Genomic DNA, 19,690 nt, shown 5'->3' on the forward strand with positions numbered 1-19,690 from the left:
GGTGAGCGCCACAATCAGGACTGCATACGACCGAGGCACACAGGGCCAACACCCGGCATCATGGTGTGGGGAGCGATCTCATACACTGGCCGTACACCACTGGTGATCGTCGAGGGGACACTGAATAGTGCACGGTACATCCAAACCGTCATCGAACCCATCGTTCTACCATTCCTAGACCGGCAAGGGAACTTGCTGTTCCAACAGGACAATGCACGTCCGCATGTATCCCGTGCCACCCAACGTGCTCTAGAAGGTGTAAGTCAACTACCCTGGCCAGCAAGATCTCCGGATCTGTCCCCCATTGAGCATGTTTGGGACTGGATGAGGCGTAGTCTCACGCGGTCTGCACGTCCAGCACGAACGCTGGTCCAACTGAGGCGCCAGGTGGAAATGGCATGGCAAGCCGTTCCACAGGACTACTTCCAGCATCTCTACGATCGTCTCCATGGGAGAATAGCAGCCTGCATTGCTGCGAAAGGTGGATATACACTGTACTAGTGCCGACATTGTGCATGCTCTGTTGCCTGTGTCTATGTGCCTGTGGTTCTGTCAGTGTGATCATGTGATGTATCTGACCCCAGGAATGTGTCAATAAAGTTTCCCCTTCCTGGGACAATGAATTCACGGTGTTCTTATTTCAATTTCCAGGAGTGTATATATGCATATAGTTAGTATTTCACGTTTGCAGGTGATACTCAGGTGTTCCTTTGTGTTTTTCTGCTATAGACAAACAGATCGTTGTAGAACTCTCACAGAAGGCACCAGTGTCGTCATTTTCCTGTCAGAGCAATTGGGGGGTGATAACAGAATCGAGAGTCATATACTACAGTAGGAGTACTGTTACTTCTTCTATCGATAATAAAAACTGTTTTTATGTCTCCATATGGTGCTATTTTTTCCTGGATTCACGTGATGCTCACACTGCAAGGGAAGTGGAAATGGAAGTAAACCAAAAAATTTTATAATATAATACACATAATGGTAATGTTACTAATGAGGATGATAAGTGGCTGAAAGGACGTAATTTTTCTGATCTTCGATGTATCAGAGTTTAATTATGAGACGTGGATATTCATGTGTATTAATAGTATCTGTGTGCAGTACTAATCGATTTGGCTTCTTCTTCCATCATGAAAGACATTGGATTACAACACCGGCACCGGACCCTTTATTAATGTGGGGTGCTGCTGTCAACATCCACATCACCTCAATTGGGGCCACCAGGGTACAGCTCCCAGTGTAGGGGTAGCTGAGTCAGTGCCATTGACATCATGTCCGTCAGCCCATCCTGGCTCCGTACAGTCTTCGTTTCCCACGTATCATCTGCGAATGCAACAGAAAGGAGGGATAACTATAGCGGTAGACTATGAACCGTCCAGAACGCACCGAATGGTGGCTTTCGGATTTCAGAGATATACGTAAACTCTACTGACTACACGTGGCGTAGGACAACAAGAAAAAACAGCACGGGCATTAACGTAAAGCTACCGGGCCGGCTTGGAGCAGGAGAGGCATCATAGGACATTTTAATTTCCAGTGTCTATACTTTTACAAATAAATTCATAAAACTTTGTCAGCGTCACCAGGAAGGACTCAGGATTCACACTCGTTGCAGTGGAAGTTCGAAAACGTAACAAAATAACTTTTTTTACGTGTGAAATTTCATCATTTTTTCAGTTATTAATGGCTGCATTTGTTGCTATAGGTGCACTTTTCTTCATAAGTTAGAGAGATTCTTCGATGAATTTTTTGTACAGCATACATTCCATACTTACAGGTGTATGAAACTCTATAATTTAATTTATGAAAAGACGACTGATCTGTTGTATTTTAAACTGCATGTTTAGAAAAAACACAAATTTTGTAGATAATTACCTCAAATTTAACCACAGTTTGTAATACATTTGGAAAATTATAGAGTTTCATACACCTTTAAGTATGGTTTGTATGCTGTGCAAAATTCATCGAACCATCTCTCTTACTTATGAAGAAAAGTGTACCTATAGCAACAAATGCTGCCAGTAGTAAGTGAAAAAAATGATAAAATTTCACATGTAAAATAAATAACTTAGTTATGTTGTCGAACTTCCACTGCTGTGAATTCTGAATCCTTTCTGGTCATGTTGACAAAATTTTATGAATTTATTTGTAAAAGTATAGACAGTGGAAATTAAAATGTCCTGTGGTGCCTCTCCTGCTCCAAGTCCGCCCGTTTGACGTCCAACCCCCCTTAAAATGATGCAGGTACGGCTTTTAGAAACTTTTAGAGTCCAACCACCACCTAGACTACACTCTAGATCACTTCGGGACATGTATTAAAAGTGAAAAAACTAGCTGTTTTATTTTAATCAGCTGTGCGTCATCTTTGAGGGGGGCCTTATCATGGTCTATATTAATTTTTAAGAGCCTGTGCGATAGCTTATCTCAGAAGATAAAGGAGTCAGACACAGAGGATGTTTTCGAAGCACACACATGGCCTCAGACTGAGATAAGACTGAATGGTGTACGGTATATATAGGCCGTGAGCCGAGTGGCGTGCACCCACTGCGTCCACTATGCAGCGCGTCGCTCTCATCCTGGTGGGCCTCTTGGGCTCCGCCCTGGCTGCGCCGGCGTCGACCAGGCTGCGGAGCCGCGGTAGCAACCGCATCATTGGAGGCTCCGACGCCGACATTGCCGACTACCCGTGGCAGCTGTCCTTTGAATATAGCGGTTCGCACATCTGCGGAGCGTCCATCATCAGCTCCAGCTGGGCCCTTACGGCCGCTCATTGTGCTGACGGGTTGCGACTCCCGCTGGTGTATTTCCGAGCGGGGTCTTCAATTCGTGAAAGTGGCGGTGCCGTCCTCAGGGCCTCCTCCGGCTACATGCACGGATCGTACGACAGCGATACGCTAGACTACGATGTCGCCGTCATCATGGTGAGTAGCAGTAGCTGAAAATATGCGTGATCAAAAATAATTCGGTGTTTCGTAGACAATTCTCAAACGTAAGCTGGATATACATCTACAGCTACATTTATACTCCGAAAACAACCCAACGGTGTGTGGCGGAGAGCACTTTACGTGCCACTGTCATCACCTCCCTTTCCTGTTCCAGTCGCGTATGGTTCCCGGTTAAGAGCGACTGCCGGAAAGCCTCCGTGCGCAGATTCGTGATCTCCTCGGGAGGTATAAGTAGGGGGAAGCAATATATTGGATATCTCATCTATAAACGCACCCTCTCGAAACCTGGACAGCAAGCTACACCGCGATGCAGAGCGCCTCTCTTGCAGAGTCTGCCACTCGAGTTTGCTAAACATCTCCGTAACGCTATCACGCTTACCAAATAACCGTGTGAGGAAACACGCCGCTCCTCTTTGGATCGTCTCTATCTCCTCTGTCAACCCGACTTGGTATGGATCCCACACTGACGAGCAATACTCAATTATAGGGCAAATGGGTGTTTTGTAAGCCACCTCGTTTGTTGATGGACTACATTTTCTAAGGACTCTCCCAATGAATCTCAACCTGTCACCCGCCTTACCAGCAATTAATTTTATATGATCATTCCACTTCAAATCGTTCCGTACGCATAGTCCCAGATATTTTACAGAAGTAACTGCTACCAGTGTTAGTTCCGCTATCACATAAATATACAATAAATGATCCTTCTTTCTATGTTTTCGAAATACATTACATTTGTCTGTGTTAAGGTTCAGTCGCCACACCCTGCACCAAGTGCCTATCCGCTGCAGATATTCCTGGATTCCACTGCAATTTTGTAATGCTGCAACTTCTGTTTATACTACAGCATCGTCCGCGAAAAGCCGCATGGAACTTCCGACACTATCTACTAGGTCATTTATGTATAATGTGAAAAGCAATGGTCTCATAACACTACCCTGTGGCACGCAAGAGGTTACTTTAACGTCTGTAGACGTCTCTCCATTGAGAACAACATACTAAAAACTGTTCAATCCAGCCACACAGCTGGTCCGATATTCTGTAGGCTCTTACTTTGTTTACCAGGCGACAGTGCGGAACTGTATCGAACGCCTTCCGGAAGTCAAGGAAAATGGCATCTACCTGGTAGTCTGTATCTAATATTTTCTGGGTCTCATGAACAAATAAAGCGAGTTGGGTCTCACACGATCGCTGTTTCCGGAATCCATGTTGATTCCTACAGAGTAGATTCTGGGTTTCCTGAAATGACATGATACGCGAGCACAAAACATGTTCTAAAATTCTACAACTTCTTCAACTTCTTCTTTCTTCAAAATGTGTCAATGCATTATCCATGGCTTGAACTCATAGCTGTACCAGACGTGTATCTCTTATGAAGGTCGTTCAATAAATAACGCCCCACTTTTTAAAAAAAAAAAGTCATAATATACATAGACGAACGTCCTTGTTGGTGCTTCACACTTTATGTTTGCTCTGTGCGCCGGTGAGGTTTGAACCGCTCTCGCAGATGGCAGACCCGCAGTAAAGCGTCAAAATGGCATCTACATACGACTCACATTACGAGCAGCGTGCTGTTATTGAATTTGTAAGTGGGCTGCTTCTGTGTTGGCAGCGCTGGGTAGCGCTTTGCATTAGATCTCTGAGAGAGCTTTCTTTGTAAGAGACTCTGTGGCTGGTTGGACTCGTTGTTGGAAGTTAGTCGCCAGCACTGATGGAAGTACTGTTGGGCAGTTGGAAGTAAACAGCCAGCAGTGATGGATGTTAAATGGTGAGAAGTAAGCATTGATGCATGGTAGAGGTCTGAAGTGATAGCGTAGGGTAATGACCTGGAAGTATCCGACTTGGAGATTGAAAATTTTTCATGATTATACACTCCTGGAAATTGAAATAAGAACACCGTGAATTCATTGTCCCAGGAAGGGGAAACTTTATTGACACATTCCTGGGGTCAGATACATCACATGATCACACTGACAGAACCACAGGCACATAGACACAGGCAACAGAGAATGCACAATGTCGGCACTAGTACAGTGTATATCCACCTTTCGCAGCAATGCAGGCTGCTATTCTCCCATGGAGACGATCGTAGAGATGCTCGATGTAGTCCTGTGGAACGGCTTGCCATGCCATTTCCACCTGGCGCCTCAGTTGGACCAGCGTTCGTGCTGGACGTGCAGACCGCGTGAGACGACGCTTCATCCAGTCCCAAACATGCTCAATGGGGGACAGATCCGGAGATCTTGCTGGCCAGGGTAGTTGACTTACACCTTCTAGAGCACGTTGGGTGGCACGGGATACATGCGGACGTGCATTGTCCTGTTGGAACAGCAAGTTCCCTTGCCGGTCTAGGAATGGTAGAATGATGCGTTCGATGACGGTTTGGATGTACCGTGCACTATTCAGTGTCCCCTCGACGATCACCAGTGGTGTACGGCCAGTGTAGGAGATCGCTCCCCACACCATGATGCCGGGTGTTGGCCCTGTGTGCCTCGGTCGTATGCAGTCCTGATTGTGGCGCTCACCTGCACGGCGCCAAACACGCATACGACCATCATTGGCACCAAGGCAGAAACGACTCTCATCGCTGAAGACGACACGTCTCCATTCGTCCCTTCATTCACGCCTGTCGCGACAACACTGGAGGCGGGCTGCACGATGTTGGGGCGTGAGCGGAAGACGGCCTAACGGTGTGCGGGACCGTAGCCCAGCTTCATGGAGACGGTTGCGAATGGTCCTCGCCGATACCCCAGGAGCAACAGTGTCCCTAATTTGCTGGGAAGTGGCGGTGCGGTCCCCTACGGCACTGCGTAGGATCCTACGGTCTTGACGTTCATCCGAGCGTCGCTGCGGTCCGGTCCCAGGTCGACGGGCACGTGCACCTTCCGCCGACCACTGGCGACAACATCGATGTACTGTGGAGACCTCACGCCCCACGTGTTGAGCAATTCGGCGGTACGTCCACCCGGCCTCCCGCATGCCCACTATACGCCCTCGCTCAAAGTCCGTCAACTGCACATACGGTTCACGTCCACGCTGTCGCGGCATGCTACCAGTGTTAAAGACTGCGATGGAGCTCCGTATGCCACGGCAAACTGGCTGACACTGACGGTGGCGGTGCACAAATGCTGCGCAGCTAGCGCCATTCGACGGCCAACACCGCAGTTCCTGGTGTGTCCGCTGTGCCGTGCGTGTGATCATTGCTTGTACAGCCCTCTCGCAGTGTCCGGAGCAAGTATGGTGGGTCTGACACACCGGTGTCAATGTGTTCTTTTTTCCATTTCCAGGAGTGTATATCTTTGTACTGGATGTCAATGACGATTTAGATTCGTGTCTGTTCACATTATTAAGGTAAAGAATACATTATTCGGTTTGCAAGAAAATTTTTCCTTTGCTAACCACATGCCTATTAGTAGTTAGTAGCGTTAGTAGTTATCTTTTATTTAGCTGGCAGTAATGACGCTCACTGTACTGCAGTAGTTCGCGTAATGAAGATTTTTGTGAGGTAAGTGCTTTATCAAATGTATAGGTCATTGTTAAGATCTCTTTTTAGTCAGGGCCATTCTTTTGAATTAATTATTTGAAGTCAGGTTGTAATTTTTTGAGCAGTCAGATTGCGTTGCGGTTGATTATTGTGGGTCAGTGTTGACATGATTAAAAAAAGGTAAAGAGAAAGCAGGCTCAGTACTTTCAGTTTTACTCAGCTGTTTCAGAATCAAATAACTTACAAGTTTCATCTTCTCAGTCATTCTGCAATTTAAGTACAGACGCACACATTTAAATAGAGAAGTTTCAAATTGTTGTGGGCAGAAAAAGAAACTGTGGTGAACATCCATTAACACTTGTGTGCATTGTATAACGATGCTGCAGTTGGTAGGAGTACAGTTGGGCGAGTGGTAAAGACAGTTACAACCTCAGGAAATGCAGGGACAGAGCTCTATGATCGCACACGCTCGTGACGTCCTGTCACAGCCACTGCTGCAGACATGCCGAATCGTGCGGATGCCATTATTCGTGCCGACCGGCGCATCACAACTCGACAGTTGGCTCTGCAGTAGTCGGTCAGCACTGGAAGAGCGTCTGCAATGATCGAGACTCTCTGACATTCAAGGACGTGCTCACGACAGGTTCAAGGAATACCCTCAGTGGACCACAAGATTCAAAGAAGGCCGTTTAATCTGAATTGTTGGAGCGTTTTGATAGCGGAGATTCTTTACGGGGACACACACTTTGAAGCTGACGAGAGTGTCAGTCGTGCAGTGGATACATGGATACGCGTACAGGACAAGCGTTTTTACTAGAAGGGAATACATGCTCTTCCACAACGATGGCGTACGGCCATAGAACGTGATGGAACTACGTAGAAAAATAGGCCATAGAGGAGACATGTTGATGTATGTCACCACGTTCTGATTCTTAACAAAATAAATATGTTCTGACAGAAAAAATATGGGGCATTACTTATTGAATGATCCTCATATGTTGCCGTTACCTTCCTGAAATATTTTCCACGGTAGTGTGTGACGTTTCTCCTGAACTTGGATTTTTTTCTTCACCAATATCTCGCGACGGTTTTATGAAAGCCATGTACGCAACTGTTTGGCAGCAAATGTACGAATATCTTTAGTGTTCCCTTAGCTCTAATCTAGAAAATAACAGATAACGATAAACATCCTTAGAGTATGTATGCGTAACCCACCCCGATGCCAATAACGACAGCTCTGTCTCGTGGTCGAAACATGTGAAGTTAAATAATCTTCTGCGTTCTAGCAATGCTGCCTATGGTACGTAGGATAAGATCAAATGTACTTCAGAGCGTAGTTGGAACATAACATTGAGCCACTGAGTAATACAAGGGATACAACTTTACTAAAAACATGCTCTTCTCCACGCTTGTACTTTATATACATACCTGTGATCCTTTTTTTCCTCAATGGTTGCTAATTCAAAAACGTCGCATGCAAATATAGAATGAATGTGATGCTGGAAGTTGGAAAGGTGCTTGGGGAAAACATTTGTTGAACACAATAAATAACCAAGAGTTGTTGTTGTTGTGGTCTTCAGTCCTGAGACTGGTTTGATGCAGCTCTCCATGCTGCTCTATCCTGTGCAAGCTTCTTCATCTCCCAGTACCTACTGCAACCTACATCCTTCTGAATCTGCTTAGTGTATTCATCTCTTGGTCTCCCTCTACGATGTTTACCCTCCACGCTGTCCTCCAATACTAAATTGGTGATCCCTTGATGCCTCATGTCCTACCAACCGATCCTTTCTTGTAGTCAAGTTGTGCCACAAACTTCTCTTATCCCCAATCCTATTCAATACCTGCTCATTAGTTATGTGATCTACCCATCCAGTCTTCAGCATTCTGCTGTAGCACCACATTTCAAAAGCTTCTATTCTCTTCTTGTTCAAACTATTTATCGTCCATGTTTTACTTCCATACATGGCTACACTCCATACAAATACTTTCAGAAACGACTTCCTGACACTTAAATCTTTACACTCCATGTTAACAAATTTCTCTTCTTCAGAAACGCTTCCCTTGCCATTGCCAGTCTACGTTTTATATCCTCTCCACTTCGTCCATTATCACTTATTTTGTTCCAAAAATAGCGAAACTCCTTTACTACTTTAAGTGTCTCATTTCCTAATCTAATTCCCTCAGCATCACCCGACTTAATTCGACTACATTCCATTATCCTCGTTTTGCTTTTGTTGATGTTCATCTTATATCCTCTTTTCACGACACTGTCCATTCCGTTCAACTGCTCTTCCAGGTCCTTTGCTGTCTCTGACAGAATTACAATGTCATCGGCGAACCTCAAACTTTTTATTTCTTCTCCATGGATTTTAGTACCTACTCCGAATTTTTCTTTTGTTTCCTTCACTGCCTGCTTAATATACAGATTGAATAACATCAGGGAGAGGCTTTAACCCTGTCTCACTCCATTCCCAACCACTGCTTCCCTTTCATTCCACTCCATCCTTATAACTGCCAAGTGGTTTCTGTAGAAACTGTAAATAGCCATTCGCTCACTGTATTTTACCCCTGCCACCTTTAGAATTTGAAAGAGAGTATTCCAGTCAACATTGTCAAAAGCTTTCTCTAAGTCTACAAATGCTAGAAACGTAGGTTTGCCTTTCCTTAATAAGCAAGAGAGAGACGGAAATACTCACTGCTGACCAATAAAGAATGCTAACATCAGAGTACAACACACACTGTTCATAACCTAAGAAGACACTTGAAAAGTATTGGAAAAGAGACAGTTTAGTGAATGCAATGAGAATATCAATTAGGTACCACATTTATAAACAAGAAAATGGCCACGAGAAGAGCATTGACTGTAAACCACTGGTAATCATAAAATAACGAAGATTATAATACTTAGTGAAACGAGACGGCAAAACGGATGTATAACATAAGTTATGGCCATAGACTAAAAACAGGGGATGGCCTTTAAGTAGTAAATTCTGACAAGTTTTCTACTTGTATTTTGTTCATGCCCGATATATCATAGCTGACGTTTCCTTGCATGTACTGAACTTGTGGCAGCACGATGATGATCCAAATCGTGATGTAGGTACTTATACTAATTTGATGATTATTGAAAGTAGTAGCTCAATAAATAACTTCACATTGAAGTTGACGACGTGATTTGCATAATGATTTTCGTAATCATTCGGCTAAAATCTCTAAATCACTTGGAATTGTCGTAAAATACATTCCAGCTCTCATACATTTCCTACGGAAAACTTTTTTTGCAAATACGGTACTTTTGTCAATGATCGGTATTTCGGGAGGGCCCATTTGTCTTAGATCCCAACGCTGAATCCTTTCTAGGTAGTCACACACGAGTGCGTGCAGGCTCATAACGGCACCCGTTTCATTCCCGTATTGATCCCTGAGATTAAACACATAACGCTACAACTCACAAGCTTTAATTAAATACTGATTTACGCCAGGAAAAAAGGCGTGCAACAGTTCACTTATACCTTCATCTTTGAGTTGCTTTTAACATTTGTGAATCTGTCATATAATTTTTATAATGACATCAGCGTCAGGGGCGAATGAGATTCACTGTGTTTTGTTGTGGAAGACAGATCCTATGTTGTATAGAAACAACTAATTATTTACAGGAAATGTGCGAGCTTTCACCTTAACCATTTTGTCAATCAGGGCATGCATCGTGGATAGACCTAAACTTCCCTACGTTGCCTCGTCATTAACCTGGACTCGTACATTTGCTGTAATACTTTAGTAGAAAGTCGCTGGCCTGTTTCTTGTTTTTCATTGGTCATTAATCTTCTGACTGGCTCAGGCGTCCCGCCAAGAGTATCTCTCTCTCGTGCCAACCTCTCAATCTCAGAGTAGCACTTGCAACCTACGTTCTCAATTATTTGCTGGACGTATTCCAATCTCTGCCTTCCTCTACATTTCTTACCCTCTACACCTCCCTCTGTTACAGTGGAAGTAATTCCCGATGTCTTAACACAAGTTCTGTCATCCTGTCCCTTCTTCTTGTCAGCGTTTGCCATACCCCCCTTACCTCTCCGATTCTGCGAGGAATCTCCTCATTCCTTACCTTATAAATCGACCTGATTTTCAGAATTCGTCTATAGCACCACATCTCAGATAATTCCATTCTCTTCTGTTTCGGTTTTCCCACAGTCCATGTTTCATTACTATACGTTGCTGCGTTCCAAACGTACGTTCTCAGAAATTTCTTCCTCAATGTAAGGTCTGCGTTAGATTTATCCTTACCAGGAAATCCGCTTTTCACCAGTGCTACTCTGCTTCGTTCATCAAGGGTTATTTTCCTGCCTAGGTAGCAGAATTCCTTAACTTCGTCTACTTCGTGAATCCCAGTTCTGATGCTAAGTTTATCTCTGTTCTCATTTCTGATACCAACCATTACTGCCACCTTTCTTCAACTCACTCTCAATCCATATCTTGTACTCATTAAATTGTTCATCGATTTAATAGCTCCTGTAATTCACTCTCTCTCAAATTCTAAAGGTGGCAGTGGCAAAATACAGGGAGCGAAAGCCTATTTACAATTTTTACAGAAACCAGATGGCAGCTATAAGAGTCGAGGGGCATGAAAGGGAAGCAGCGGTTGGGAACGGAGTGAGTCAGGGCTGTAGCCTCTCCCCGATGTTACTCAATCTGTATATTGAGCAAGAAGTAGAGGAAACAAAAGAAAAATTCGGAGTAGGTATTAAAACCCATGGAGAAGAAATAAAAACTTTGAGGTTCGCCGATGACATTGTAATTTTGTCAGAGACAGCAAAGGACTTGGAAAAGCAGTTGAACGGAATGGAAAGTGTCTTGAAAGGATGATATAAGATGAACAGCAACAGAAACAAAACGAGGATAATGGAATGTAGTCGAAGTAAGTCGGGTGATGTTGAGGGTATTAGATTAGGAAATGAGACACTTAGAGTGGTAAAGGAGTTTTGCTATTTGCGGAGCAAAATAACTGATGATGGTCGAAGTAGAGAGGATATAAAATGTAGATTAGCAAAGACAAGGAAAGCGTTTCTGAAGAATAGGAATTTGTTAAGATCGAGTATAGATTTAAGTGTCTGGAAGTCGTTTCTGAAAGTATTTGTATGTAGCCATGTATGGAAGTGAAACATGGACGATAAATAGTTTGGACAAGAAGAGAATAGAAGCTTTCGACATGTGGTGCTACAGAAGAATGCTGAAGATGAGATGAGTAGATTACATGACTGATGAGGAGGTATTGAACAGAATTCGGGGGAAGAGGAGTTTGACAAGAAGGAGGGACGGGTTGGTAGGACATGTTCTGAGGCAACAAGGGATCACAAATTTAGCATTGGAGGGCAGCGTGGAGGGTAAAAATTGTAGAGGGAGACCAAGAGATGAATACACTAAGCAGATTGAGAAGGATGTAGGTTGCAGTACGTACTTCGAGATGAAGAAGCTTGCATAGGATACGGTAGCATGGAGAGCTGCATCAAACCAGTCTCAGCACTGAAGACCACAACAACAACAACAACAGTAAGTCTTCCTCACGTTCACTAAGGATAGCAGTAACATTGACATCCTTTCACCTTGAATTTTAAATCCATTTCCGATATTGCTTGTTCAATGTACAGATCGAACCGTAATGGCGAAAGACTGCTTTGTTGTTCCCTTGTTGTTCTTGTACAGATTGTATATTAAACCTCGTCTTCGGTATAGCTTTCAGCTATATTTTTCCAAATTTCGAACATCTTGCACCCTTTTATATTATGAACGCTCTTTCCAGGTAGACATAACCTAATAACACGTCTTGATGTTACTCCAGTCTTTCTCCCATTACAAATCGCGACGACAGAACTGCCCCTCTTGTACCTTTATATTTCCTACAGACCAACTAATCGTCATGTAAGAGAGCCTCAATTTGCTTTTCCATTCTTCTATACTTTATTCCCGTCAGAATCTTGTATGCTTGAATTTTGAAGCCAATTGTGCGATATTTCTCTCACTTGTCGGCTCCTGCTATCTTTAGAATAGTCTGGAAGATATTCTTGTGAAAGTCCGATGATACATTGTCAGTCTCATACACATCAATGAGAATAGCTCTTTTGTTACCACTTTCCCCAGTGATTTTAGAAATTACGATGAAATGTTTTCCACCCTTTTGCCTTATTAGATCTTCAGTCGCCCAGAGCTCTTCTAAATTCTGAAAATACTGGATTCCCTATCTATTCGCTGTCGACACCTGTTTCTTCTTCTGTCACATCATCAGAGAAGTCCTCTCATTTTTACAAGCCTTAAGTATACTCTTTCCACTACTCTCCTGTGATTTGATCAGTGGAGTTTCCATTCCACTTTTAATGTGGCCGTCCTTGCTATTAATTTCACCGAAGGTTGTTTTGACTTCGCCGGCCGGTGTGGCCGTGCGGTTCTAAGCGCTTCAGTTTGGAACCGCGTGACCGCTACGGTCGCAGGTTCGAATCCTGCCTCGGGCATGGATGTGTGTGATGTCCTTAGGTTAGTTAGGTTTAAGTAGTTCTAAGTTCTAAGGGAGTGATGACCACAGATGTTATGTCCCATAGTGCTCAGAGCCATTTGAACCATTTTTTGTTTTGACTTTTCTGTATGCTGAGTCAGTCCTTTCGACAATCATTTCTTTTCAGATTTCTCCATATCTCTCATGTAGCCATTCCGCCTTAGCTTCTCTGCTCTTCCTATTTATTTCATTCCTAAGTGACCAATACATTTCTGTTTTATTGAGCGTTCCTGAACATCTTTTTACTTTCTTCTTTCGTCGACAAATTTCATCTGTTAAACAAGGATCTCTTGCAGTTACCTTCCTTGTACCTACGTTTTTCTTTCTAATTTGTGTTATTCCCCTTTTCAGAGACGTCCATTCCTCTTCAACTTAAATGCTACTGGGCTGTTCACTATCGCTGTCTCTATAGCGTCAGAGAACCTCAAGCGTATCTCTCCATTCCGTAACACTACTGTATCTCACTTTGTTGCCCACTGATTCTTCGTGAGTAATCGCCCAAGCTTCGGCGTACTCTTCATCATTACTAAATTGTGGCCTGAGTTGAAATCTCTCCTGGGTATGTGTTACAATCCAATACCTCATTTCGGAATCTCAGTGTGATTATGATGTAATATAACTTTACTCTTCCTGTATCTCTAGGCCATTCCCAAGTGTACCTTCTCCTCATGTGATTCTTGAATAGAATATTCGCTATAACTAGCTAAAACTTTTGCAGAAGTCAGTTTTGCCTTACTACTCTCTCATACCAAGTCCATATCATAGGACAAAAATTTCTTTTACCCCTTCCCCTGCAACTGCCTTTCTCCTCTCTCATTCCTGTTACCAAACCCATTCTGTAACCTTTCCTTCTGCCTCTTACCCTTCAACTACGTTTCAGTCCCCATGACTGTAACGTCTCCTTTACGTACTGTTTTACGCTTCTAATATCTTCATATACTTTCTCTAAATCTTCATCTTCAGCTTGCGATGTCGGCATGTATACTTGAACTACAGTTGTCGGTGTTTGTTTGCTGTCGATTCTGATGACAAGACCCCTATTATTGATTTTTTCACAGTAACTCACTGTCTGCCCTACCATCCTGTCCATAACGAATCCTACCCCCGGTGTACAGTTTTCTGTTTCTGCTGATATTATTCTATACTCGACTGACCAGAAAACCTTGTCTTCTTTTCATTTCACTTCACTGACCACCACACTATCTAGATCAGTCTTTAGCATTCCCCTTTGCAGTTTTTAGCTTGACAATGACGTTCGAACTTTTGACATTCCACGCCACTTGTAGAATACCACACATTCGATGATTATTCAGTCTTCTTCTCATGTTTGGCAGTCCACTCAAGCACTAGTCCGGATTCTTTTGTCAATAGAGAGGTCATCATGACACTTTCTGAATTACAGGCTACCTGGTCTGTGGATATACGCTATGTGCCTTTAATGCAGTGGTTTCCATTGCTGTCTGCATCCTCATGTCGTAGATCATGCTGATGCTTCCGCCTTTTAGGGACTTTTTTCACACCGAGGGCAAGAGAGTGCCCAGTACTTCTGTCCACTCCTCCGTCCTGTTTCACAATGCTGTTGGGATATGGAGGGTTAATTCTTATGCCGGAAGTCTTTGGTCGCGCTTGCTGCTCATCTTTATTCAAAATGTAAGCAGTAGCGTGGTTTGAACCCAGGACTTAGAATTTAGCGACTGCTAGTCAAAGACGCTAGCCCCTACCATTTTTTATATGTTGTCACGGGAACTCGAACCAAGATATCCCGCTTATCGCGCGCTGTCAAATTAACCACTTTTTTTAAAAAATATCAACTTAAATTGCTACTCAAAAAATAACAAAACCAAATCGAACTATAGGTACTTGGCACCACCACTTTTACGGCTACAAAAAAAAAAAAAAAAAAGGGGAACAGATTTTCCTCCACGTATTAAGAAAAATGTGGTAATGTGACGCTCGCTCTGCAAGATATCAGCCCCCAAATAACTGACAATATTATAAATTTTTGGGCATATTTTAAATGGTAATTAATTCACCCAACATCGACATGTGTGGACTCCGTGAAAGATAGTCAACACAGGGAACAGAACAAAAAACAAACGCATTCCGACTTTCAATTAAGCGTAGCCACTTGGGGTGGAGAACAATCAATTTTGACTTTCAAACACTAATGTCTGTCGACCACTATCACCCACGAAACAACAGCATTATCAGAAGCCCGAAATTCATCAACTTGTATCTGCCTTCGTTGATGAAGGCACCACATATAAAGCAAAAGGCATCAAACGCTGCACTGTCTTTTCTACCAATAATAATTTGAAAAAATATTTCATTCATAATTTAAAATCGATTCGTTCACTTTAGAAAGTTGTGGCGTCTATAAGATTTTCTGTGATACCTGCTCTTCTTACTACATAGGACAAATAGGATGTGCCTTCACAAACAGATATAAACCCAAAAATTTGTCTTTTGCCGGCCATCTTCTGATTACAGGTCACGCGTCTAAAGCAATTTCCGATATCAACTTCTTGTACACCGAGATGAATGGGAGTAGGTTAGATATTCTTGAGGAATTAGAGATTTTTAAACATATTTCTCGAAATGATAGCCTCATTCTCAATGAGCAGCTACAGTTACGTAACAAAAATTTCTTCAACGGTATAAAGTCGTTACTTGACATCTACTATCGGGGACTCCTCATGTAGTTCACTGAAATGTTTTTTTTTTTCGTCTAAGTCATCCCATAATTTTTCATTTATTAAATGGTGCATTGGTTGTATTTCATGTTATATCGTTTTCTACAGGCTGTGTCATTCAGCTCTTTCTGTATTTTATATAATGACGTTTCTATGCTTCAAACGGTGCTTCTACGATCTAATGTAGACAAAATGTTACTTTATCTGTCACTGTTAAACAAAGTATTGTCTTTTACATTATCTACTGAACAACATTGATTTTAATTTCCGCCTGTCTACATTTGAACGTCAAGTAGCCAAGTTGTACCTGCCGCTACTAGGTGGCGCTCTCGCTGCAATGTGATGTTCACCTGCCGCACTTGCTAACGCGGGCGCCTCAGTCCGTTGCAACCTGTGGCTGTACAGGTATGAGCAGCCCTTAGAGGCTCGCCTTCACACATCCCTTTCAAATAATTTGTGACTAAAGCCCTTCTGGCATGTTATTTATTTTATACGTGACATATAATTACTGTCTATGTCTTGTATTGTTAGCCAGTGCTTACATCTTTCCTTATAAAATTTTTACCCATAAATTTGTAACTAGATTATAGACCACTTTAAATGTCTAAAATTTGATGAAGGCACTCTTCGAAGTGTTGAAACCTGGTTAATAAGACCAAAAAATTGTGTCCGAGGACTCATTTGTTTCAGTTTTAATTTACAAACGGTTGCTGAACCAAGCAGCTATGTTAAAAAAGAAAAAAAAAATAAACATAATTGTTAGAAAACGTAGAAAACTGGTCGTTATGAGAAAATAGATACGGAATCTTCGGCGGCACTTCTAATCTTCGAGTTCTTTAAATCTCATTAACGAATTTAGTTTGTGTACATTTTCTGTTTCCAGCACTCGTTATTGTCTATAGTGATACAAGCCACATGACGGATGGCCACAGATTTTTGCTTCAGGTGGCTACCAACCTTTGTAATCAAAAAAGTGATATGTCCTTACCATAATAGCCACTGGTGAAAAAGTTTAGATAGACGGTTCGTAGTTGATTCATCAGTTGCAATAGCTAGCTCTCTTTGATAGTAAGATTCAACGAATAGGACTGAAATGTCCTTATGCAGGCTCTGAATGGAGCACAGAGCATAGGTAAAGTGGCTTTATAGCGCAAGGAATGTGGAGCTTGGTATTTCCGTCGGCACCGCTCTACTAGCCGCAACATGTGCGGGTTGGATCACGATTTATCCGCTCACCTCACTTAATAAGCAGCGAACACACACGTGTAGCTTTAAACCACAAACTTTGAAAATACACTCCTGGAAATTGAAATAAGAACACCGTGAATTCATTGTCCCAGGAAGGGGAAACTTTATTGACACATTCCTGGGGTCAGATACATCACATGATCACACTGACAGAACCACAGGCACATAGACACAGGCAACAGAGCATGCACAATGTCGCCACTAGTACAGTGTATATCCACCTTTCGCAGCAATGCAGGCTGCTATTCTCCCATGGAGACGATCGTAGAGATGATGGATGTAGTCCTGTGGAACGGCTTGCCATGCCATTTCCACCTGGCGCCTCAGTTGGACCAGCGTTCGTGCTGGACGTGCAGACCGCGTGAGACGACGCTTCATCTAGTCCCAAACATGCTCAGTGGGGGACAGATCCGGAGATCTTGCTGGCCAGGGTAGTTGACTTACACCTTCTAGAGCACGTTGGGTGGCACGGGATACATGCGGACGTGCATTGTCCTGTTGGAACAGCAAGTTCCCTTGCCGGTCTAGGAATGGTAGAACGATGGGTTCGGTGACGGTTTGGATGTACCGTGCACTATTCAGTGTCCCCTCGACGATCACCAGTGGTGTACGGCCAGTGTAGGAGATCGCTCCCCACACCATGATGCCGGGTGTTGGCCCTGTGTGCCTCGGTCGTATGCAGTCGTGATTGTGGCGCTCACCTGCACGGCGCCAAACACGCATACGACCATCATTGGCACCAAGGCAGAAGCAACTCTCATCGCTGAAGACGACACGTCTCCATTCGTCCCTCCATTCACGCCTGTCGCGACACCACTGGAGGCGGGCTGCACGATGTTGGGGCGTGAGCGGAAGACGGCCTAACGGTGTGCGGGACCGTAGCCCAGCTTCATGGAGACGGTTGCGAATGGTCCTCGCCGATACCCCAGGAGCAACAGTGTCCCTAATTTGCTGGGAAGTGGCGGTGCGGTCCCCTACGGCACTGCGTAGGATCCTACGGTCTTGGCGTGCATCCGTGCGTCGCTGCGGTCCGGTCCCAGGTCGACGGGCACGTGCACCTTCCGCCGACCACTGGCGACAACATCGATGTACTGTGGAGACCTCACGCCCCACGTGTTGAGCAATTCGGCGGTACGTCCACCCGGCCTCCCGCATGCCCACTATACGCCCTCGCTCAAAGTCCGTCAACTGCACATACGGTTGACGTCCACGCTGTCGCGGCATGCTACCAGTGTTAAAGACTGCGATGGAGCTCCGTATGCCACGGCAAACTGGCTGACACTGACGGCGGCGGTGCACAAATGCTGCGCAGCTAGCGCCATTCGACGGCCAACACCGCGGTTCCTGGTGTGTCCGCTGTGCCGTGCGTGTGATCATTGCTTGTACAGCCCTCTCGCAGTGTACGGAGCAAGTATGGTGGGTCTGACACACCGGTGTCAATGTGTTCTTTTTTCCATTTCCAGGAGTGTATTTTCTCTGTAGTGCCACCTTCCCCCTTTCTTTCGACGCCTGGATGATCCCTCCGCAGAATTTACTTCACGAATGTACTCCACCAAACCTTGCTTTCATGTTGCCAGGTCATTGGATCCCTCCTCGACTCGAACGCTCAGGTCGTCAGCCTGCCCTTTGACGGCTACGACCCGGAAGGTGGTCTCGCAGTGACGGTGACTGGTTGGGGAACCACGTACACGGACGGCCCAGCAGCCAGCACCCTGCAGAAGGTCGACATCAGCATAGTGGACCGCAGCACCTGCAGGAGCGTCTTCGCCAACATCAACACTGTGACCGACCGCATGGTGTGCGCCGGCGAGGCAGGCAGGAGCGTCTGCAACGGAGACTCCGGCGGCCCCCTGGTCAGCGGAAGCACCCAGGTGGGCATCGTCTCCTGGGGGAATCCAGAGTGCGAGGCCGCCCCCGGGGTCTACGCCAGTGTCGGCAGCCTGCGCTCTTGGATCCGAACTGCAACTGCTGTCTGAACCTCCTGGTGCTCAGGTCTTCTACACTTAGCACAATGGCAATCGATAACCTCGCTGCTGGGCACTCTTGAACTCCAGACAATGACCATCCTGACAATTACATCCGTTTGCACTAAAGGGCATATTTTGATAATAAAGAATTGTGCATAACTTAATACTTTCAACGTTATAATACTTCGTTTCTTAGTTTATCTGGCAGCCAGAACCTAATTAACATCACTCCATCCCTGTAGCAGCTTGCCATGGTTGTCTGAAATTGCTTCAGTCTGCTTCTTTTGCTACTGCCTTTATCCCGCATATTGCGCAGGGTCGACAGGGTTAAGTGCGGATTTGGCATGGTTAATTGTGTGGGGTGGCCGGATGCCCTACCTGTCACCATCCCATAACCCCCGGGACGGAAATAGTGTACCACAGCTGTCTGCGTCTAGTGTAAATCGTGAAAGAGTGTGAATGTGTTACAAATGTCTGCGAATGGCGTAACTGAGGTGGGACGTGGGGACCAGCCCGGTATTCACCTAGTAGGATGTGGGAAACCGCTTAAAAACCACATCCAGGCTGGCCGACACACCGGCCGCCATCGTTAATCAAACCAGGCGGATTCGATCCGGGCCCGGCGCACCTACCCGAATCCAGGAAATAGCGCGTTAGCGCTCTCGGCTATCCCGGCGGGTCCTGAAATTGCCTCAGTATTTGTGGCATAATTATAGTTTCTAGATTTTGAGACAAAATACGTGATTTGGTAGCCGAAGAACGTAAAACTGCATTTATTCAACCGTTTTCTCAATACAGATGTTCATAGT

The 19,690-nt window shown here is 44.5% G+C and overlaps 1 protein-coding gene across 1 annotated transcript; it reads left to right on the forward strand.

Moving 5' to 3' along the window:
- The first annotated feature begins 2,557 nt into the window (after positions 1-2,557).
- LOC126101040 (trypsin delta-like) lies at positions 2,558-19,004 on the forward strand. Its single transcript, XM_049911704.1, has 2 exons — positions 2,558-2,924; positions 18,492-19,004. The coding sequence occupies exons 1-2, from the start codon at positions 2,559-2,561 to the stop codon at positions 18,888-18,890; spliced, it is 765 nt and encodes a 254-aa protein (XP_049767661.1). The 5' UTR covers position 2,558; the 3' UTR covers positions 18,891-19,004.
- Positions 19,005-19,690: the final 686 nt, after the last annotated feature.

This window comes from Schistocerca cancellata, chromosome 9 (assembly GCF_023864275.1).
Source record: "Schistocerca cancellata isolate TAMUIC-IGC-003103 chromosome 9, iqSchCanc2.1, whole genome shotgun sequence".
NCBI lineage: Eukaryota > Metazoa > Arthropoda > Insecta > Orthoptera > Acrididae > Schistocerca > Schistocerca cancellata.

What these genes read in the sequence shown, in the direction of transcription:
- LOC126101040 (XM_049911704.1), top strand. Translation starts at nt 2,559, where the DNA reads ATGCAGCGCGTCGCTCTCATCCTGGTGGGCCTCTTGGGCTCCGCCCTG. An exon ending in ACGATGTCGCCGTCATCATG is followed by an intron (nt 2,925 to 18,491) that starts GTGAGTAGCAGT and finishes TCATGTTGCCAG; the next exon opens with GTCATTGGATCCCTCCTCGA.